This window comes from Hippocampus comes, unplaced genomic scaffold (assembly GCF_001891065.2).
Source record: "Hippocampus comes isolate QL1 unplaced genomic scaffold, H_comes_QL1_v1.1 scaffold62, whole genome shotgun sequence".
Taxonomy (NCBI): domain Eukaryota; kingdom Metazoa; phylum Chordata; class Actinopteri; order Syngnathiformes; family Syngnathidae; genus Hippocampus; species Hippocampus comes.
This window is the reverse complement of record NW_017806062.1, coordinates 653,999-672,420: the sequence shown is the minus strand read 5'-3', so window position 1 is coordinate 672,420 and position 18,422 is coordinate 653,999. Positions and strand designations below refer to the sequence as shown.

Below are 18,422 nucleotides of genomic sequence, written 5' to 3'. Positions count from 1 at the left end.
AACCACTTCGCAAAGAGTGCCATTTGTATCGTGAACACAACAGTCGGAATGTGCTGTCATGGGTGGACTGGCTATGGATGCTTGCAAAAAAAAAAAAAAAAAAAAATTAAAAAGACATTTGAAAAAACTATGGAGTGTTTCTGAGAGAATTTTGGTCCATTTGTGACATCGTGACTTTTCTTAAAGGTGTTTTACTTTGTAAAGCTGGAAGAATAGAATCCTGGCTATGACTTGCAACCCAACACGAAGCGAGAGCCCCGATAAAGGCAGATTTAGTTTTGGTCCAATATTTTTCACAGTATGGAGGGATCATTATAGTTTTGCCTGTTAACAGCAACAGTCTTAGCATGCTAGTTAGCATTAGCGCCTTCGAGTGTAACATGTTTCTTCTTGCTAGCTAAGCCATTCAAAACCAGTTAACTTCGTGATTATTCAGTGCGTCTTGTACGAATATATATTTGAAATACATTTAGTTTGATAGCAAAGCTAGTAGTGTACAGAATGCATTGGTGGCTTTTCCGCTTTGGGCCGACGGAGCCCCTCCCCTCGCCATTAGTCGAACGACGCACCTTCATCCTCACATTTGAGCAGAACTATCCAAGTCGAGCGTTGGTTTATTTTGCTGTGGAATCCTCGTTGTCAACATTTAAATCATATCGTGCGTACAGAACGCCGTTTAAATATCCAACGCGCACAATAATAGCTATTTATGAAGGTAATTAGAATAATTCAGGCGTCACGTAGCCGGGCGCGATGGTTCCAATCAAAGTGGGCTTAATGTAAACGTTTCGGCTAGCTAATTGCTATCTTGAGCACGATAAATTGCGCTAAATTAATTCAATTAGCTTACACCTGAGCCGCGAGGGGGATGCCATCCATCGTGTTGAGCATGTTTGACCATTACCTTATCCCCCAGCAGGTTTCCATCAACTCGAGTCACTTGATCCAATATGCTCTCCGCCGTAAGGTGCATGCTGTCCAAATTGATCTCCCCGTTGTGGAGTACAGCACAAGTGGAGGCTGGCGGCGGTGCGGCGGGTAACTTCTGGCTTTATTTTCCCCAACGCCATGACACTCGCTTCCTAGCCTGCTTTTGCAATTGCTTTGCCGTGCAGAATCTGAGACCATTCGCCATCTCACCGATGGCGTGGTGACCCAGCTGGGCCTAGACCACGGCCTCGTGGACGATGCCGTCTACTTCACGAGCGGCGTGGTGATGGGTGGGGTGCCTCTCAAAGTGGGGGACGTGGTGAGCTGCATTGCCATGACAGATGGTGCCCAAGGCGGATGGAAAGCCCTCAGGGTGAGTAGCACTCATGTTAGCAAGGACAATGTGTATTTGAGTCTTCTAGTACATGTAGAGGTGTCAAACATTGTCATATTCTGGACTATAGAAATACAGGTACTAATTACCTGTAAAATAAAAATACATACTGGAGCAAAAGTAACGATTCAGCTCCTTGTAAAAGTAAAAAGTACAGACTGAAATGTACTTGCAGTAAATACAAAAGTTAAAAGTTTTACTGTCAATTATATACAATGTACGTTTTGACACGAGGGGAAAATGAGGTTTTCACAAGAAGCAGATCTCTCATTATTTCAGTATGCAGTATATCCTTTTTGTGTACTTGATTTACGGTAGTTGAGTACTCAGAGTTAACATGGCATGGCATTCATATATAAATAAATATTGAACATGCTGAATACTCAGGATTGTCAGTCTAACCTATTGTAAGGACATATTCACTGTTCACAGATTTCAGACAATAGGATAATCTACGGGATGTTCTTATAAAACGAAAGCTCCAAACAATTTCTCTAATTTTGACGATATTGCGATCGCGTAGGGGTTACATTGCTGCTGTGGGAACAAACTCCGTTATAAACCGAAGACCCTGGATTGATCCTTTTTGAATTGTGCTGTGTAGGTTGCGAAGAGTTCTGACACGTGGGAGCCTGGAGAAGGGACATCTTTGGAGGACGACTGCGCTCGGCTGCGCCCTCTCATCGGCACCGTCACGTCATTTGATGGCCAGTGCGGCCACATCAATCAGACTACTTACTTCCCGCGCTCCAGTCTATGCGAAGGTACTTGCATAGCGTCATGACATGAAAGTGGATTGTGGTGGATAACATTTTCCCTTCTGACATTTGCAATATTTTTATTTATTTATTTTTTTCAAAGGTTGTTTCAAAAGTCATATTAAAAATTAAGACACGTGTCTCTTCAGGTTACGAGCCCATGACAGGAGATTGGGTCCAAGCGACATATTTTATCAATCCCACCCAGTGGACCACCCAGGCTCAGTCTGTTGCCCCTTTGCGCTATTCCCGTCTTAACCAGGTAGCTGCTTTCTTGATCGTGTTGCAGTCATTGTTCCAGGTCACTCTTTGTTACACTTTTCCTTCTCGCGTGTGCAGGTGTGTGTGACCAGCATGTATGCTAACAAGGGTGTGGTTGACGAGAGCGTGTTCTTCTGCCTGGACTCTCTGCTGCTGCCTGCCTACTACAAGCCCTCGCCCGGCCACGTGGTCAATTTGGTGATGACGGAGAGCAACCAGTCCATTTACCGCTGGAGGGCTTTGTGCATGGCGCCGTGCACTCAGGGGTATGACCCGGCAGCCGCCCCTCCTCTCTGAATAAATCAAAGCGCCGCACCCAACCACAATCTGAGAGCTAATCGTTTCAGGGAGGGCAGTGATTCTTTGTGTGCGTGCCTAGCTGAGAAATCAAACTGTAAAATGCTTCAGGTACTCAAAAGTTTTTTTTCAATCCAGTGCAATTGTTAAGTTTCATATTGGGGTTTGTTTTCCAACATTTGTTTCGGTGCACTTTTTATTTATTTTTTAATATATATTTTCCTTTGTTTTTTTAAATGTTATTTTATTATTTATTGAACTTGTATGCGCTTAAAGGTGTCCCAATCCTGATAACGTGATGTGAAATCAGGCCCGATTGCGTCATTTTCAGCTGATCCGAACCGAGGGGAAAAGATTGTTTAAAAAAAATAAAAGTTATAAAATAAATTCAAGGGATACAAACCAACATAAACTGCTGCTCCACTAGCCATATAAAATGTGAAATGTGCAATTCCGTTTGAAGATCTGCTGTACTTTTGTTTGGGCTGATTGAATGCAGATGATGATTTTGTTGCAGGTTGAAGCCAACACTGACACACATGCCCACAGCTGCACCGGAGAGCTTATTGGAAAACAAAGGAGGGCTGGATGTAACTTGTTATGGCCAGTTTGGAGTTTTGATGGTGGGAGACCACAGGAAACTGGTGCTATGGATACAGTAAGTCCGCAAATAAGGAGGGAATTGACATTGACAGAAAACGTCCCCAAACTTTTTGGGGTGAATCCAATGGACTTAAATTTACTCCTGTTTCCCAAATAGGAACAACAGCTCAGAGACACACCGGCTCAAGTTCTGCGACTTTGCCGGCTGGGACTCAGAAGAACAGTTCTTTCTGAATTCATGCAAGACGGCAGCCAAAGAACAACTTGGGTCCGACGCTGGTCCTGCTTCTGCGGAAGAACGAGGAAGTCGAGCCGATGAGACGAATAGCAAGGAGACGAAGCCTTCCGTCGGTGCGAGGAGAGAAGAACGAGAGGCCGATCTTCCTCCAGGAGGACGACTGTCTGTCGTAGTCGGGTGCCAAGCAAAGTAAGTGATGGCCTCAACTTTTTAAATGCTGCGGAGGTGGCGGCTGTTGTAAACAAAAAGTCGACTAGCGATGTTGGCTTCACTTCAGTCCTCGGAGTGGGCGTGCTGCCGCATGGCATATAAACCGTTCCGCTTGCATGTCTCGTGTCGCGTTTCAGGAGCCTGGGAAGCTGCGCCGAGCTGCTGCTCCTGCACTTCTCCTCGTTCGTCATCGGGAGGCGCCTGGAAGTGACTGTGCGCAACAAGGATGAGAGTCTGCTTCTACCCCGCTCGCCTTACAGTCCTGCTGAAGCCAAGCCGGCCCCTGTGGTGCCTTCTCACGTGGTCACCCTTACTGCACCTAAGGACGCCGCACTGAGGTATCAAAATCATCAAACAATGAATTGAGAAATCTTTTTAATGCTTTCATTCAAATCCCACGTAATTTCTTCGGGTCGGATCACAGTTGGCCAGTGATTCCCTCCCACATTAGTCTGCTTTGAGAGATCTTCTGGTGTGCTGTAGGAAGTTATCCAGTTTTATGTAATCGGCCTGAAAATGATTGATTTACCGTCAGGAACGTATCTTTGTTCATCTGACTATGTCAGTGACGTGCAGGACGGTGACACGCAGAACAATGAAATGTTCTTCCACTAGATGGCAGAAAATAGTAGAATAATACATCTGGGTTCAACTCAACTGACCCAGATGTCAGAGTAAGGATATTTGTGACCAGTGATTCCCTCCCACATTAGTCTGCTTTGAGAGGTCTTCCGGTGTGGTGTAGGAAGTTATCCAGTTTCATGTAATCGGCCTGAAAATGATTGATTTACCGTCAGGAACGTATCTTTGTTCATCTGACTATGTCAGTGACGTGCAGGACGGTGACACTGTCAGGAACGTATCTTATGTTCATCTGACCATGTCAGTGACGTGCAGGACGGTGTCAGGCAGAACAATGAAATGTTCTTCCACTAGATGGCAGAAAATAGTAGAATAATACATCTGGGTTCAACTCAACTGACCCAGATGTCAGAGTAAGGATATTTGTGATGACGTTCAGATGAGGTTGTCGTTATTTTTGTGATAAAAAAAAAATGTAATAATAATATATTTAAAATAAAAGTATAATTATATATATTTTTGGGGGGCGTGTCATGGTATTTGTAAAACTTAATTGAGCAATTAACTTCGAAGGACAATATGGTCAAAAGTTGAACAGGAATCCTGAACCATGATGTTGAGAGGGGTAGAGAGAGAGAGAGAATATCTATATAATTTTGGCAACATACAAAATAGAAGGTAAATCAGATCTTGATATTTTAAATGCTGGTATCCTAGTACTTCGGTCTCTGATGTGCCTGCCTACCCATCAAGTGTATATTTTAACAAACAAGAAAATGTTGACTATTTCTGAATTTTGCCACGTTGGGACTTTGACACAAGCACTCCCACACAGTTGTTCGCATCGGTACATTTATGATGTCACGATACTACCTTTTATACTTATGATAGTATCATCAAAAATCTTGTTTTTAATTTGAAGTCACATTAAAATAGTCGTAATGTCTTAAGCGTGCAATGAAAATGAATGATGTTTATTTTTATAATGTACTTTTTGTTACTCTCATGGTTAAAAGTAATTGCAAAAGTAAATTAAAGATTTGAACGTTTAGGAGTGTCCCTCGTAATTTCTCTTCATCAACCCACAGGCTTGAAGGAAGGCCACCGGTTCAGACTCGCTTTTCAACATGATTAACTTCCCCTCCTCCAGGCTTCGTAACCGGCGTCTGCCGTGCTTCCTACCTTCCTATGCGGTGCCGCAGGCTTTGAGAGACTGCGCCGCTGGACAGAGAGACGTCCTGGTCGTCCAGCCGTGCTTGGGAGAGGTTGGAATTCCAGTTAAATGGTGAGCATTTGCACGAGCTGGATTTTGATTCCTTCCGTGTGGTTTTTCACCAGGTGCTGTCGGCCTCCAACGCGCAGGTCCGTTTCTCGACTCTGCTGTGGATGGAGGAGCTTCATGCCGAGAGAGAGCTGGGAGAGTTCACCATCCAAGGAGCGATCCTCAGGAGAGGAGCGGTCTACCTTCACCTGGAAGTCCTCGGCTTGGCCGAGGGGAGGCCCAATCTCAATATAGGCCAGTCATACCTTGAGAACTACTGCGAAAGATTCTGCTGTTGGTGGCGAAAGCGCCTCCTTGAGCCATTTCACTGCTTTACAGGAGACAGAATTGTTCTGAAGAGTCCGCAGAGCGACGGCATTGTGATAGAGTATGTGAGCTGCGTCGCGGAGGTAAAATGCCGACAGTGATATCTGGTGTGGGTTTTGCCCTTTTTTTTTTTGGGGGGGGGGGGGCTGCGTGTTATGAGGCAGAATTTGAATTAGAAGTTTCAAGTGGAGCCACGCCTGCCTGGGCACTTTCAGATGTTTATTAAAAGGACCAAACAGTGCCTCACACAAATAGAACGCTGACACGGAGCCGATGCTCACATTTGCTTACAGCCCGACTGACGTCAACTCCTAATGGCACCACAATGCAACGCTTTTATTTTGGTGATCAAAAACGTGACAATCATTGTTTTCAGTGGCCTGCAGCCGACAACTGGCATTTAAATAAATTTCTGTGTATCGTGTTGAACAAAAAAAAAAATATATATTAAAAATGGTTTATTTTTTTTTTCCAAATTCAAGACATTAAAAAAAACCCACATTTATTAAAACCAGGAAAAAAGTAAATATAATTACACGGCATAAGTAAGGTTTTTAAAAAATGTGTATGACGTACTATCACAACAGTCACACGGTGTCGACTGAGCGAACTAAATTTCCCGCAGCACTGATTGGACAAGCAATGTCATGTGATCATCTGCAGCCAGCGATGGCCAAGCGGGCGTGTCATAACGAATTGACATCTTGAGTCAGGTGTGTCTTCACCTCCATGACAGAAGCTCTGTTGAACCCCTGAGACCGATTCACCGAACCCCTGGGGTTCGATCGAACCCAGGTTAAGAACCACTGCTTTAAAGTCTATTTCTAATGCTAGATCAACGACGAGGACGTGAGTCTGAAAGTCAACTCCGAGTTTCATCGCGGCTACCTTGGCGAGCCTCTCGATGTGGAGTTCTGTTACAACAGGTGGGAAAGCGCGCAGCATCTCTCTCATTCTCTGAGCTGACTTTCTGCGCTCTCTCGTTGACCAGAGTGACCATGAGGCGCTGTCACCACGCGGTTGAGCAGATCAAATCCTTTGCGGAGAGTAAGTGCAAGCGCTTTCTTACGACTGCGCACTGCAAATTTCTGCAATATTTCGAGAAAATCACAATGTCCCATCAGTTCCCCACCCCCCTGAACTGCCCATGTGGGGCAACTTGGTTCCTGTGGGGCACATGTTTGTGAGCCCCGTTTTAGATGAATTCCATTGTTTGGATGACAATGAACCATGTCTTTTCCCATCGCTGTGTAGTTTTCTTCCCCTGCAGACTTACAGCACAGACTCCTCTGTGGACAGCGAAGTGGTTAGATGAAGACGAGCAAAATAAAATATTGAATGGAAATGAGGTAAATAAATAAATACACACACACACACACACAGGGGTCCTAATTTTATTTGTTTTATTCCTCCTCTGACTATACAACTAAAATTGTTCGTAAGGCAGAATGCTTTTTTTTTTTGACCTACACTAACTTACATGTCAAGTCATTCATTAAATATTTTTTTCGGAAAAAAAAAACAACTTCTGTGTTATGAATATGCAACAATCAAATGAAAAACAGTAACTATGGTGGTAACTGAGCGTGCTCTCATGTGCGTATTCTTACTCGCCGCAATGAACTTGTTCATCGCACACCATCACCGTTCTTAACCTTGAAACCACGCTGCGCCGCACTGTCAAAAACCGAGGACCCCACGGTAGCGCGCAGTGCTTTATTTCTGAGGGGGGGGCATCATTTTAATCAGCAGGCTCCAGTGAAAGAGAACGGCCACTTACCAAACATTTCAGCGGATATGAAGTCAAAAGCCACACAAACCAAAGGTACACTCACATCACGACACATTGCCAGGAAGTGTTTGCACCGTGCCCCTAAGTGTGTGTATTTATTTTCTAGATGGCACCGCCACACTCAAACCCACGCCGAGCCCGGGCCACTTTTTCAACCTTGACCTCAACCCTGCTCAGAGGGAGGCAGTGAAGAGAATCTTGGCCGGAGAGTGTCGCCCCACCCCTTACGTGCTATTTGGACCTCCTGGCACTGGGAAGACCATCACCCTTATTGAGGTCATACTACAAGTGAGCACAAACAGCTTAAATTCAACTGGGCTCTTTCCTCTCTGACGGCGCCTCCATCGATATTGCGTCACATTTTCCCTGAAACGAAAACCCTTCGACATGACCGTCAAATTCTTCCCCTTGCAGGTGTACCACTTTCTCCCCAGCAGCCGCGTCCTGGTGTGCGCGCCTTCCAACAGCGCGGCCGACCTCATCTGCGCCCGCCTGCACGACAGTGGTCTCATGCACGCCGCAAGCATGGCCCGTGTCAATGCTTCTTACAGGCAGGAGAAGGTACAAGAAGGAGGCTTGTCATCGCCTCGTAAATAACGCCGTCTGATAATATTGACGACTCCGACAGTACACCCCCGATGAGCTGAGGTTGTACTTGAAGGCCGGCGAAGACCTCAGTCATGCCTCTTTCCACCGCATAGTGGTCAGCACCTGCTCCAGCGCTGGCATGTTCTACAATCTCGGACTCCAGTAAGTCTTCGTAAGCATCTTTTTCCCAACCCCCAGTTTAACCTTTGTAACCCCCCCCCCCCCCCACATCCTCAAGAGTCGGACATTTTACTCATGTGTTCCTGGACGAGGCAGGCCAGGCAACAGAACCGGAATCCATGATCCCCATCAGCCTCATCTCAGAAAGAGATGGACAGGTCAGTGCCCGGAGCTCTTGTGCTCGAAGCTCGTGGGGCCTGCAAGTGGACAAAGTAGCGATTGTCCCATTTCTATTTGGACAAAAGTACTGAGCCAAAACATCTAGCTTGGTCCCAAACTCATCATCTTACCAAGGCGTTTTAGACATTTGAATTCTTTGTCACTACGCTGAGCATCACCATCCAGCCCAGCTCTGGATGAGCTGGATGCAAAAACGGCAACCATGAATCGGAAAAAAGCTCAAAAGAAGGATGCCATTGGTAGCTCTTTTTTTTCCTGTTCCTTTTCTGTGCCCCTGCGCCGAACAAAACACCGTTAAGGCCTCCTTGTTTGGTTTAGAAGAATTTGACATCCAACATCTTTTGAGAATGTCTGATAAAATTTTCACAGACATGCAAAAAATAAAATAAAATAATGTCGAAAATCTGTCCAGAAGAGTGGAAGCAAAACAAAAGGGGAGAAAATATAGGCGGCCCTCGGGTGACCGAGTTCCTACGGCAGTGACGTAACCTGAGTTTGTGTGAGCCGCAGTCCGTCATTCACCTACGTCAATGCAGTAGAAGAGTCACAATTATACTAATGGTGTGTATGGGGAAAAAAACACTTGTATCCCTTAAATATAAAGCATCAAATTTAAAAACAGAAAGCACGATGGAATGTGAAAAGAAATCAAGACCATGAAAATTAGACAGCTCATGGCACGACATTTATTCTACATTTTTGCATTTCAAAAGGTTACATTCATTAAAGTTAACAAGCTTTTAGAACAGTGTGTGTGTGTGTGTGTGGGGGGGGGGTGTAATGGCCTAATAGAGGTTTAAACCCCCCCCCCCCAAATAAAAAAAAATGTTCAATCTCTACTCTGCAGAAATTCCCTTCTTGTAGTGGGCTTGGAATGTATCACCCACAACAAGGGAGGGAACGCTGTATTTATTCATCGACTTATTTTTAAATCTGATGTTTACTGCTGTTACACCTAATTTGAAAGGTTCAACCCCCCCCCCACACACACACACCCCTTTGTTTTGGGATGTGTGTCCCAATACTTTTATCCATGAATGTTTGTGCCTGTTTTATTTTTTTCCTTTTCCTCTTGAATTTAAGCTCCACTTTGACAATCTGTTTATTGCTTGACAAATGTTGTTTGTTTTTGTGTTCCTCTCCCTGATCAATTTCCGAGCAGTTGACTTGACTTTGTTTTGTGTGTGGGCTCAGATAGTGTTGGCCGGAGACCCGTGCCAGCTGGGGCCCATCGTGAAGTCCAAGACAGCCTCCGCCTTTGGCCTGGGCTTGTCCCTGCTCGAGAGGCTCATGGCCAATCCACTTTATGCCAAACACGAATGGGGATACAACCCAAATCTGGTGCGTGCACTCACCACAAATTTGCATTTTTAGGAAGAAAAACGCATCCTTGAATGAAGTCGCTGGAATCCGCAGGTGACAAAGCTGATCTACAACTATCGATCCCACGAGGCCTTGCTCACGTTGCCCTCAAAGCTCTTCTACCACCGGGAGCTGTGCGCCAGAGCCTCCAAAGCTGTCGTGGACTCGCTCTGCCAGTGGAAAACGCTTCCCAAAAAGGGCTTTCCTCTTCTCTTTCATGGCCTCAGGGTGGGTGAGCAAGTTAAAACAATCTTTTTTGTTCCTCTGACCGCCGTAACAAGAATGCTGTGCTCCTCCAGGGCAAAGAAATGAGGGAAGGCAACAACCCGTCGTGGTTCAACCCAGCGGAGGCTGTGCAGGTCATGTTGTACTGCTGCCAGATGACCAAAAAACTCTACAACCCTGTTGACGCCACCCAGATAGGAATCATTGCCCCCTACAGGAAACAGGTCACGCTTTTCCTTCTTTCTTCTGGTAGACTTAAGAACTATACTGTACCCTGCCGGTCGAAATGCTTAAATCCGATTGAATGTCTAAATCCGATTATTTTTCGATTCCCACGTACATTTCAAGTGACACACATCCGACATATCTGTGCTGACGCAAACCGAACGCATGAAACAACCCCATTCACAGATCCGTAAATAACTGTACAAGGGTCAGCGGTGATTAGTGACGTCTAAAAAAGTCATCAACCTCCAAATGATTCCACTGGCCACGTCTGCAATTACTTTGAGATGGACGCACCAATTATGACGCAGGTTTCAATCATATTTATCCATACCATTTGTTCTCAAACTTTTGACACAAAGTACCACCGAATGACAAAAAATAATGATCAGCATTAAAGTACAGTAGCATAGTAGGACTAAGTGTGGATCAAAGAACAAGGTGGAAGTTTTATTCCTAACAATTCCGTTTGATATTATTGCTAGCCGCTGCAACATTTGGGCATTAACAACTCTGCCCTGACATATAGCGGCGGGAAAATAGATATGAAATGCTGAAATTTTTTTGTATTTCTCACAAAAGTTAAATAATGAATCAGAATCGTGACTGAAGGCATGCAATGTAAACCCAGATGAGTGCATGTGCAGATTATCATTATTTTTTTTTTGTTTTCCCTGTTCTCCAGAGTGAGAAGATCCGCATCCTTCTGGGTAAAGTGGGCCTGTCCGACATCAAAGTGGGCTCGGTGGAGGAGTTCCAAGGCCAAGAATTCCTGGTCATCATCATGTCGACGGTAGGCCGAATTTGAGGGTGCAAGAGTGAATCGATGATTCCCCCCCCCCCCCATAGGTCAACTTTCAGTTGGTGCTCACCTGTGCAATAGGTGCGCTCTAACGAATCGGCATTGAGCGAGGATTTGCAGAGCGCGCTGGGCTTTCTGACCAACCCCAAGCGCTTCAACGTGGCTATCACACGCGCCAAAGCTTTGTTGCTCGTCATCGGAAACCCCCACGTTCTCATTCGGGTGAGTGCCCCCCCCCCCAAAAAAAATCAATTTGCAATTAGGTCTATGCTTGACCATTTAAGTGTATGATTTTTTTTTCTCTCCCTGCCCTTTAGGATACATGCTTCAGGGCACTGCTTCACTATTGTTTCACTAACGGGGCGTATCTGGGCTGCGACCCCCCTCCCTCCATTAGAGACTCTCAGATGTAAGCGTGTTCCCCCCTCCCTCCATTAGAGACTCTCAGATGTAAGCGCGCATCCTATTAGATTCCGCATGATCACTGTGACAATAGCACAGGGATACATGTCATTATTTATAGTAAACAGTTCAACCTTGAACAGTCCCACACACACGGGCTTAACGTACACAAAATTAATAAGGCCGCACTGGAAAAAAATAACTAATTGAACGTTCTTATGAGAGGATAACTGGCATAATACAGGGCCTTTTTTATTTATGGGAATTATAAAAAAAAAGAAAAAATCCTCAATATTGTGTGTATGGGTTCCTCTTGATATTCTCGTATTACAATTTTCTCCGAATGACTCACTTTTCACAACAACCTCATTATTGTAACATTACCGTATTCATTTGGAGTGATTGATTTTTTTCTTTTCCTTCCGTTTTTCAAGTGCAGCTTCTCTTCAAGTGCAACTTTCTCTTATGTTATGCATGCATTTCAATGGGACCAACCTGGTGGAATTAAAAAAAAATTTAAAAGTATTTTTTTTCTCTTGCAATGTGTTATTCTTGTGTTGTGACGACACTTGAGTTGAAACGTTTGTTGCTAATATTTTGCGTAGCATGAGAACTTGTCTTGCAGCACTCTGAGTCTTGTGTGCATTTTCGTCAAAATGAATACGACCACTTTATTGTTGTAAAAATGCATCTTTTCTCGATTTAGTGCTGCAGCTTTTTAGTCATGCAAATACAGTCCAACTAATTTTCCTCAATCTTATGACTCTATTCTCATGGGAATACAACTTTCATTTTTGTTTAAAAAATAATAATTACCAAAATCTTTAACCAAAAAAAAAAAAAAAACTTTTTCAGCTCTAATTTTAATACAGTGAGACTGCAACATTTTTGCTCATACCGTCAGAATTTAATATTGGCCCAACTTCAAGCTTTGTTGTTTTACATGTTTGGAAAAGTTGTAATATTACAAGAATGGCTTCCTCAAACACAGAACTCTGTTCTCACAATATTACAATTAATATTCTATTTTTTTATTTTTATTTTTTGCTTGTCCCTACTACTCCTTGTAGTTGTCTGCACTACTACGACTATACTACCCTAATTAATAACTTCAACTCCATCTTTATGTCGACAGAGCTGCATCTAATCACAATGCCGCATGAGACATTCCTGCCATGGGCTTCTATGCTCAGTTCGTCTTCCCGTCGCCTCTTCGGCCGAGTGAGTGAGTGACGTCAACCCGACCGTTGTTTTGCTTTCCCGTGAGAGAGCGACGGACGCGAAGCGGCTGCAAATAAAGATGTGACATCTGTGTGCAACACGCGGCGCACTGTGTTTATTAAGCCCACGCACTTGACCGTGCGGAAGAATCGTCCATGACGCGTACATTTGCGCAAATCGCCGTCACAGAGTCCCCTCCGCCTTAAAAAAGGGACGTCATCTTTTTGCAGCACATTGGAGATGTCAAACTATTTTGCGTAACTATAAGAACTAATAATATGTCAGTGGAGTCTGCCGAGTCGTGGTGCGTTTTGTTTTTTTTTTGTCCTCTGTGTGTGACGGCGTCTGGCCGCGAGGCCCCGGAGACCGGATGTGACAATTGAGTGTGAGTGACAGTCTGCATCAGCGCTGTCAGTCCCGCTGGAGCCCAGCAGGATGCAAAAGAGGGGTGGGGGGCTCAATCTGTTAAGTTAATGAGTCTCTTATATGTTGGGTGGAGACAGCTTTTATGTGAGCTGCCGCCCACCCCGTCCGCCACCTTATTCCTTTCTTCCACCGCGGCCCGCCGTCTTTGATGTGGCTTTGTTGGCCAGAGTGGTGGTGGGGAATATAGAGTTGATAGGCTCCAGCTTTCCCCCCGCAACCCCGTATTGGATAAGCCGTGTCGAAAATGACAATATTACCTGGACTGCGCATAAAATGCGTGGAGGAATTGCGTCGAAACTGGAAAGTGGTGTTGAAGTTGGCCAGTTGGCATTGATGACTCACCTAATGTTCATCCGTTCATTTTCTGATTCCGCTTTTTTACTCTAAATTCTCGTGAAATAAGGATGTGCGATCGGATAACGGATGGATAGATGTCATTCTCGTAGTATTAAAATGTGACAAAACAACTCTTTCTTTCTTTCTTCAGTTGTGAAATACATTCTCTTGAAATTACATTGATTTTTTTTGTACTTTGTTGTGAAATACATTTTTTTACTGTTCATTTGCTCAAAATTTTAATTTACTTCATTCTGAAAATGTTGGCGAATCTCGCAGTTTTTTTTTTTTCCGGAAAACTATTTTTTGTTGTGATATTTATTGTTCCATAGGTTTTTATTTTATTTTTTAAATATATGTACCATTCCTTAACTCATTCACTCCCAAAGACGTATTTGTCTTTTCACACTCCACACGTTCAACCCCAGATACTTTTTTTTTTTCCAATTTTTCCAAGACTTAAAAAAAAGGAGGGTCTAGAATTGGCTGGTACTGAATGAGTTAAAGGAAACTGGATTATCAAGAAAACTCATGTCACCTCACCGATTTTGGCCGTGTTTTAGGTACGGGCAGTGGCATTCAAAATCTATTTGATGACATTTGTTTAGGGCTGAGGTTTTTTTTTTTTTTTTCAGCCCTGTGTGTCTGCAAGTGTAGGAGACAACTGTCTTGTGTTCCTATTTAAGTGCAGCAGAGCCAAGCAGCGCTTGAGCAAGACAGACAGGGTGTCTACAGGACAGCCATTAGGCCCAACAACACACCCCTGCTGGGCTGCTGGCAGGGGGACCGTGTTAAATATGTGGTGCCATTGTTCTCCCAAATTGGTCTGTGACTCTAATTACACAGTTAAGTCCCCTCTGACAGGCCGTGCTCGTCGTCTACCCGAGCTGGAACCAGCCACGTAGTCGATCGGAAGGGGCTGTAAAACGGCGGCTGCAACCGGGCAGCGCCGCTCCGCGTTTCAAACTAAAAAGTCGAGTCCGAGCAAACGGGCAGCCTCCGGAGATAGAGTCCTCTTGAGTCGAGAGGAGAAAGTCCCGCAATAGCCCAGAGGCAATGCGGGCTTGAGATGCTCATCTACATCTGGAGACAGACGACCTCGAAACCAAAGCGAAGATGCTCCTATTGTCATTCTGTTGGTGGATGACAAGGACAAAGTCAACACTCGCTCATCCATGACAATTGGATGTCCACCCGTTTCATTTATGAAAACGCGGGGCGGCTTAACCTTGGCGTCGGACCGTCAGAGCGAGCCAGTTGCTCAGACACTGCCAAAACAAGGCGGCAAGTATCCAAGTTGGGCAGATCAAAGCCTCAAGGAGACGCGGCTTCGCTAATGAAGCCTCCAATTAAGGAAGCCCGCTCCCAATATGAGGGAGACTGTCTGTCTGCTATAGATGCTCACCCGGCTCATGTGCACTCTCAAATCAATTTCTCAGAGGTGACACCTTTTTAAAAAAAAAAATCCCCCAAATTTGGACAAACTGTCCATCTTTTTTTTCTCGGCACAGGTTTCATCTGGACATGCATGTTTTTCCTTTGGTCCTGGTTCACTTTTGACGTGCTCAGGGTCCAGTTGGACATGCATTTTCTTCTTTGGCACATGCTACATTTTAGACCAGTGTAAAATGATTATGATTTATTAAATTTTTTCCCATTGGTACAGCTTACATTTGAACATGTATGATTTTCAGTGGTACTGGGTACACCTGGACATGTTTGTCTTTGGTTGGATGACTTTTGCTCCTCCCCCCATTTTATTATTATTATTATTAACATTAACCCTTGGACGCCCGTTCTGATGCAACCAGTGCACATTTTTGAGATGGGTCCAGGGTGCATTATGGCAATGCAGGTTTTTTTTTTTTTTTTTTTTTGCTGGTACATGCCTGTTTTTCATTGATCAAGTATGAATTGGTAAATGTGGTGATGGCGTTTTTATTTTATTTTATGTTTTTAGGGATGACTTTTGCTCCTCCCCCCATTTTATTATTATGATTATTAACATTAACCCTTGGACGCCCTTTCTGATGCAACCAGTGCAGTGTGTTTTCCACTGGTACAAAGCTACAATTGGAAATGCACATTTTTCACGTGATACATTTGGAACCACTGTAATCCAAGGGGGTTCGGTTCCAGGCCACACCCACAAGAGGCGAAATACTTTTTTTTTTTTTTTTTTTTTTTTTTTTTTTTGTGGTGAGTCACAGTGTTGTTACGATTTCTCTTGCAGGGCCGTTATGAATTTTGGGAAACCATATAAATCCCCTCCACATAGTACAGACACATCACACAACAAATGGATGAATAACTAGTTTTAAAATCAGATGTCAAGAATAATGCCTGTTTTTACGGATTACCTATGACAATTTGAAATTTTGGTTCAAACTTTAGTAAGTATCATGGAACTTGACATGCTTGATTTGCTTTCGTGGGCCACATAAAAATATGTGGCGGGCCAGATCTGGCCCCCGGGCCTTAACTTTGACGCCAGTGCCGTAAACATTAGCAATAGATGGCAAGGGTTGACTCTATTTGTTTTGGATGTTTGGTACGTTTGGGACATGCAAGGGTACATTTTTGAGGTGTGTGTTTTTATAATTGGTAGGCGGTATTTTGGCCATGCATGATTTCCACTGTGCAAGATACATATTTGAGATGGGTCCAGGGTGCATTATGGCAATACAGGGTTTTTTTTTTTTTTTTTTTTGCTGGTACATGCGATATTTTCGAATGCCTGTTTTTCATTGATCGAGTATGCATTGGTAAACGTGGTGATGGCGTTTTTATTTTATTTTATTTTTAATGAACAGCCACGAAACGATACGATTGATCGAGGCCTTCGACCTGAGCCAGTCCACCCGTTGCGTGACCATCCCCAACCAGATGAAGGTGTGTCAAGATGTGGGCTACTCAGAGATGCGCCTCCCCAACTTCTTGGGCCACAGCAACCTTGAAGGTGAAGTGGTACCCCGCTCCGAAGACTGGAGGCCCCTGCTGCAGACGGGGTGCCACCCCCAAGCCCAGGCCTTCCTCTGCTCCCTCATCGCTCCCGTCTGTCTTGACACGTAAGTCCGCTTTCCTTCCTCGACTCCGAGTCGGGCGTGCTGGCTCGAATTTGACATTTCCGGCGCTTCTTTCCCGTCTTCAGGTTCATCCAGCCCTGTCGGAGTCTGTGCGTGGCCGTGAGGGACAGCTGTGCCCCCGTGCTCGCATGCCAGGGGCACCCTTGGCCCCAAGCACTTGACTGCGAACGTTTCCCCTCCGAGGAAGACATGTGCCTCTCTCCGCATGCCAAATTCAGCCATTTTGCTAAAGGTAAGCGCCACACGCTTGACGCAAATCAAAAATGGTGCAGCATAGGAAGAATATTTCCCGCATATCATCATCGATCGTGATTTGCACTGAACCACGAAGGTTTTGTTCAACAAAATACAATTGCGTAAAAGTCAACAATATAAAAAGTTGTTTGTAAGAAGAATTAAAAATGTCTCCACAAAAATCTCAAAACAAAAACGGTGAGCAAGTAAAAATCACGACAATAAAAGTGACCACTGGGGTGCGTACTTGCAACGACGATCGTGGGAAGTTTCTTGAGATTACTATGATAAGGTAAGCGCCACACGCTTGACGCAAATCAAAAATGGTGCAGCATAGGAAGAATATTTCCCGCATATCATCATCGATCGTGATTTGCACTGAACCACGAAGATTTTGTTCCACAAAATACAATTGCGTAAAAGTCAAAAATATAAAAAGTTGTTTGTAAGAAGAACTAAAAATGTCTCCACAAAAATCTCAAAACAAAAACGGTGAGCAAGTAAAAATCACGACAATAAAAGTGACCACTGGGGTCATGCGTGCAACGACGATCATGGGAAGTTCCTTGAGATTACTATGATTGGCTGTTATGGAGAAGCCAAATGTCGACATCTTATTTCAAAAAATGTTTTTTGTTGTTTTTGCAGACTTTCCCAAAGCAGCTTGTCAAAACTGTCCCATGGTGGAAGAAGCTCCGGCTATGAAAACAGTCCTGGATGCTTTTTGCCAACATGACTTTGGTAAGAATCAGAAACCATTTTGACATTGTTTCCATTTTGTTTATATCACTGTCGGGAATCACTCCCTAGTCTTCTTTTGTGGCCATCAGTTATATGCGAATTTTTGCTTTCCACGGGCTGGCCCGGTACTTGCCCCCCACCCCGCCCTGCAAACGGGTCCACTGTCCTGTGATTTGTCACAACACAAAAAATATTCAACGAAGCATCAACACCATGCTTCTAGAATGGACACAATCATGAACCCATGTTACATGAATGACGATAAGAAAATTATTGAACAAAAACAGACCAAATAAAGGAGCAGACAAACGTCACAAGTTTGAAAAGACAGTGCTGTTTCTGTATTACCTTTGGTCAAATACTCACCTTAAAAAAAAAAAAAAAAGGAATGTTATGACGAACTGGTGAGTGAACGATGTAGTCCACTATGTAAAATTCATTGTACAGCGTAGATTGACGAGATTTTTTTCCCCTCCTCCTTCGCAGCTGTTACCGCTAAACTGCACCACCGCCGCCGCTTCCTGACGGGCGAGCCCGCGTTTGAAGTCGAGGGCCGCGTGGAGTTCATCCGCCAGGGCCCGCTGTTACCCTACGACACCCACCTTCTGCTGCGCCAGTGGCTGCTCATCAACGTGCGCTGCGCCGACGCGCTGGTGCGGCCCGGACGTTCACAGCTCTACGTGCTGACCGGCTCTGTGCTCCCCGACGGTACCCTCGCCATCGCCCGCCTCTTCCCTTGGCACAAGAAGGACGCCAACATC

The 18,422-nt window shown here is 44.5% G+C and overlaps 2 protein-coding genes across 5 annotated transcripts; both read left to right on the top strand.

The window, feature by feature from the left end:
- Window positions 1-178: 178 nt before the first annotated feature.
- On the top strand, window positions 179-12,936 carry mov10l1 (Mov10 like RNA helicase 1). 4 transcript variants are annotated; one of them, XM_019893276.1, is made up of 27 exons: window positions 179-658; window positions 920-1,038; window positions 1,116-1,303; window positions 1,929-2,088; window positions 2,232-2,344; window positions 2,422-2,609; window positions 3,158-3,298; window positions 3,401-3,670; window positions 3,829-4,029; window positions 5,424-5,538; window positions 5,612-5,789; window positions 5,874-5,944; window positions 6,696-6,787; window positions 6,853-6,908; window positions 7,116-7,210; window positions 7,611-7,686; window positions 7,760-7,941; window positions 8,068-8,214; window positions 8,282-8,403; window positions 8,480-8,579; window positions 9,796-9,942; window positions 10,018-10,191; window positions 10,263-10,412; window positions 11,099-11,206; window positions 11,297-11,437; window positions 11,533-11,624; window positions 12,753-12,936. In XM_019893276.1, the coding sequence occupies exons 2-27, from the start codon at window positions 951-953 to the stop codon at window positions 12,778-12,780; spliced, it is 3,423 nt and encodes a 1,140-aa protein (XP_019748835.1). In that variant the 5' UTR covers window positions 179-658; window positions 920-950; the 3' UTR covers window positions 12,781-12,936. The 4 variants fall into 4 exon arrangements, with proteins under 4 accessions (XP_019748835.1, XP_019748833.1, XP_019748832.1 ...); XM_019893274.1 differs by having other exon boundaries at window positions 179-715; XM_019893273.1 differs by having other exon boundaries at window positions 179-715; window positions 917-1,038.
- A 3,469-nt stretch (window positions 12,937-16,405) lies between these two features.
- szl (sizzled) lies at window positions 16,406-18,422 on the top strand (the record flags this gene model as incomplete). The annotated part of the gene is made up of 4 exons (XM_019893280.1): window positions 16,406-16,668; window positions 16,752-16,918; window positions 17,569-17,661; window positions 18,148-18,422. Coding segments are annotated over exons 1-4 (798 nt in total), but the record flags the coding sequence as incomplete, so codon positions are not given.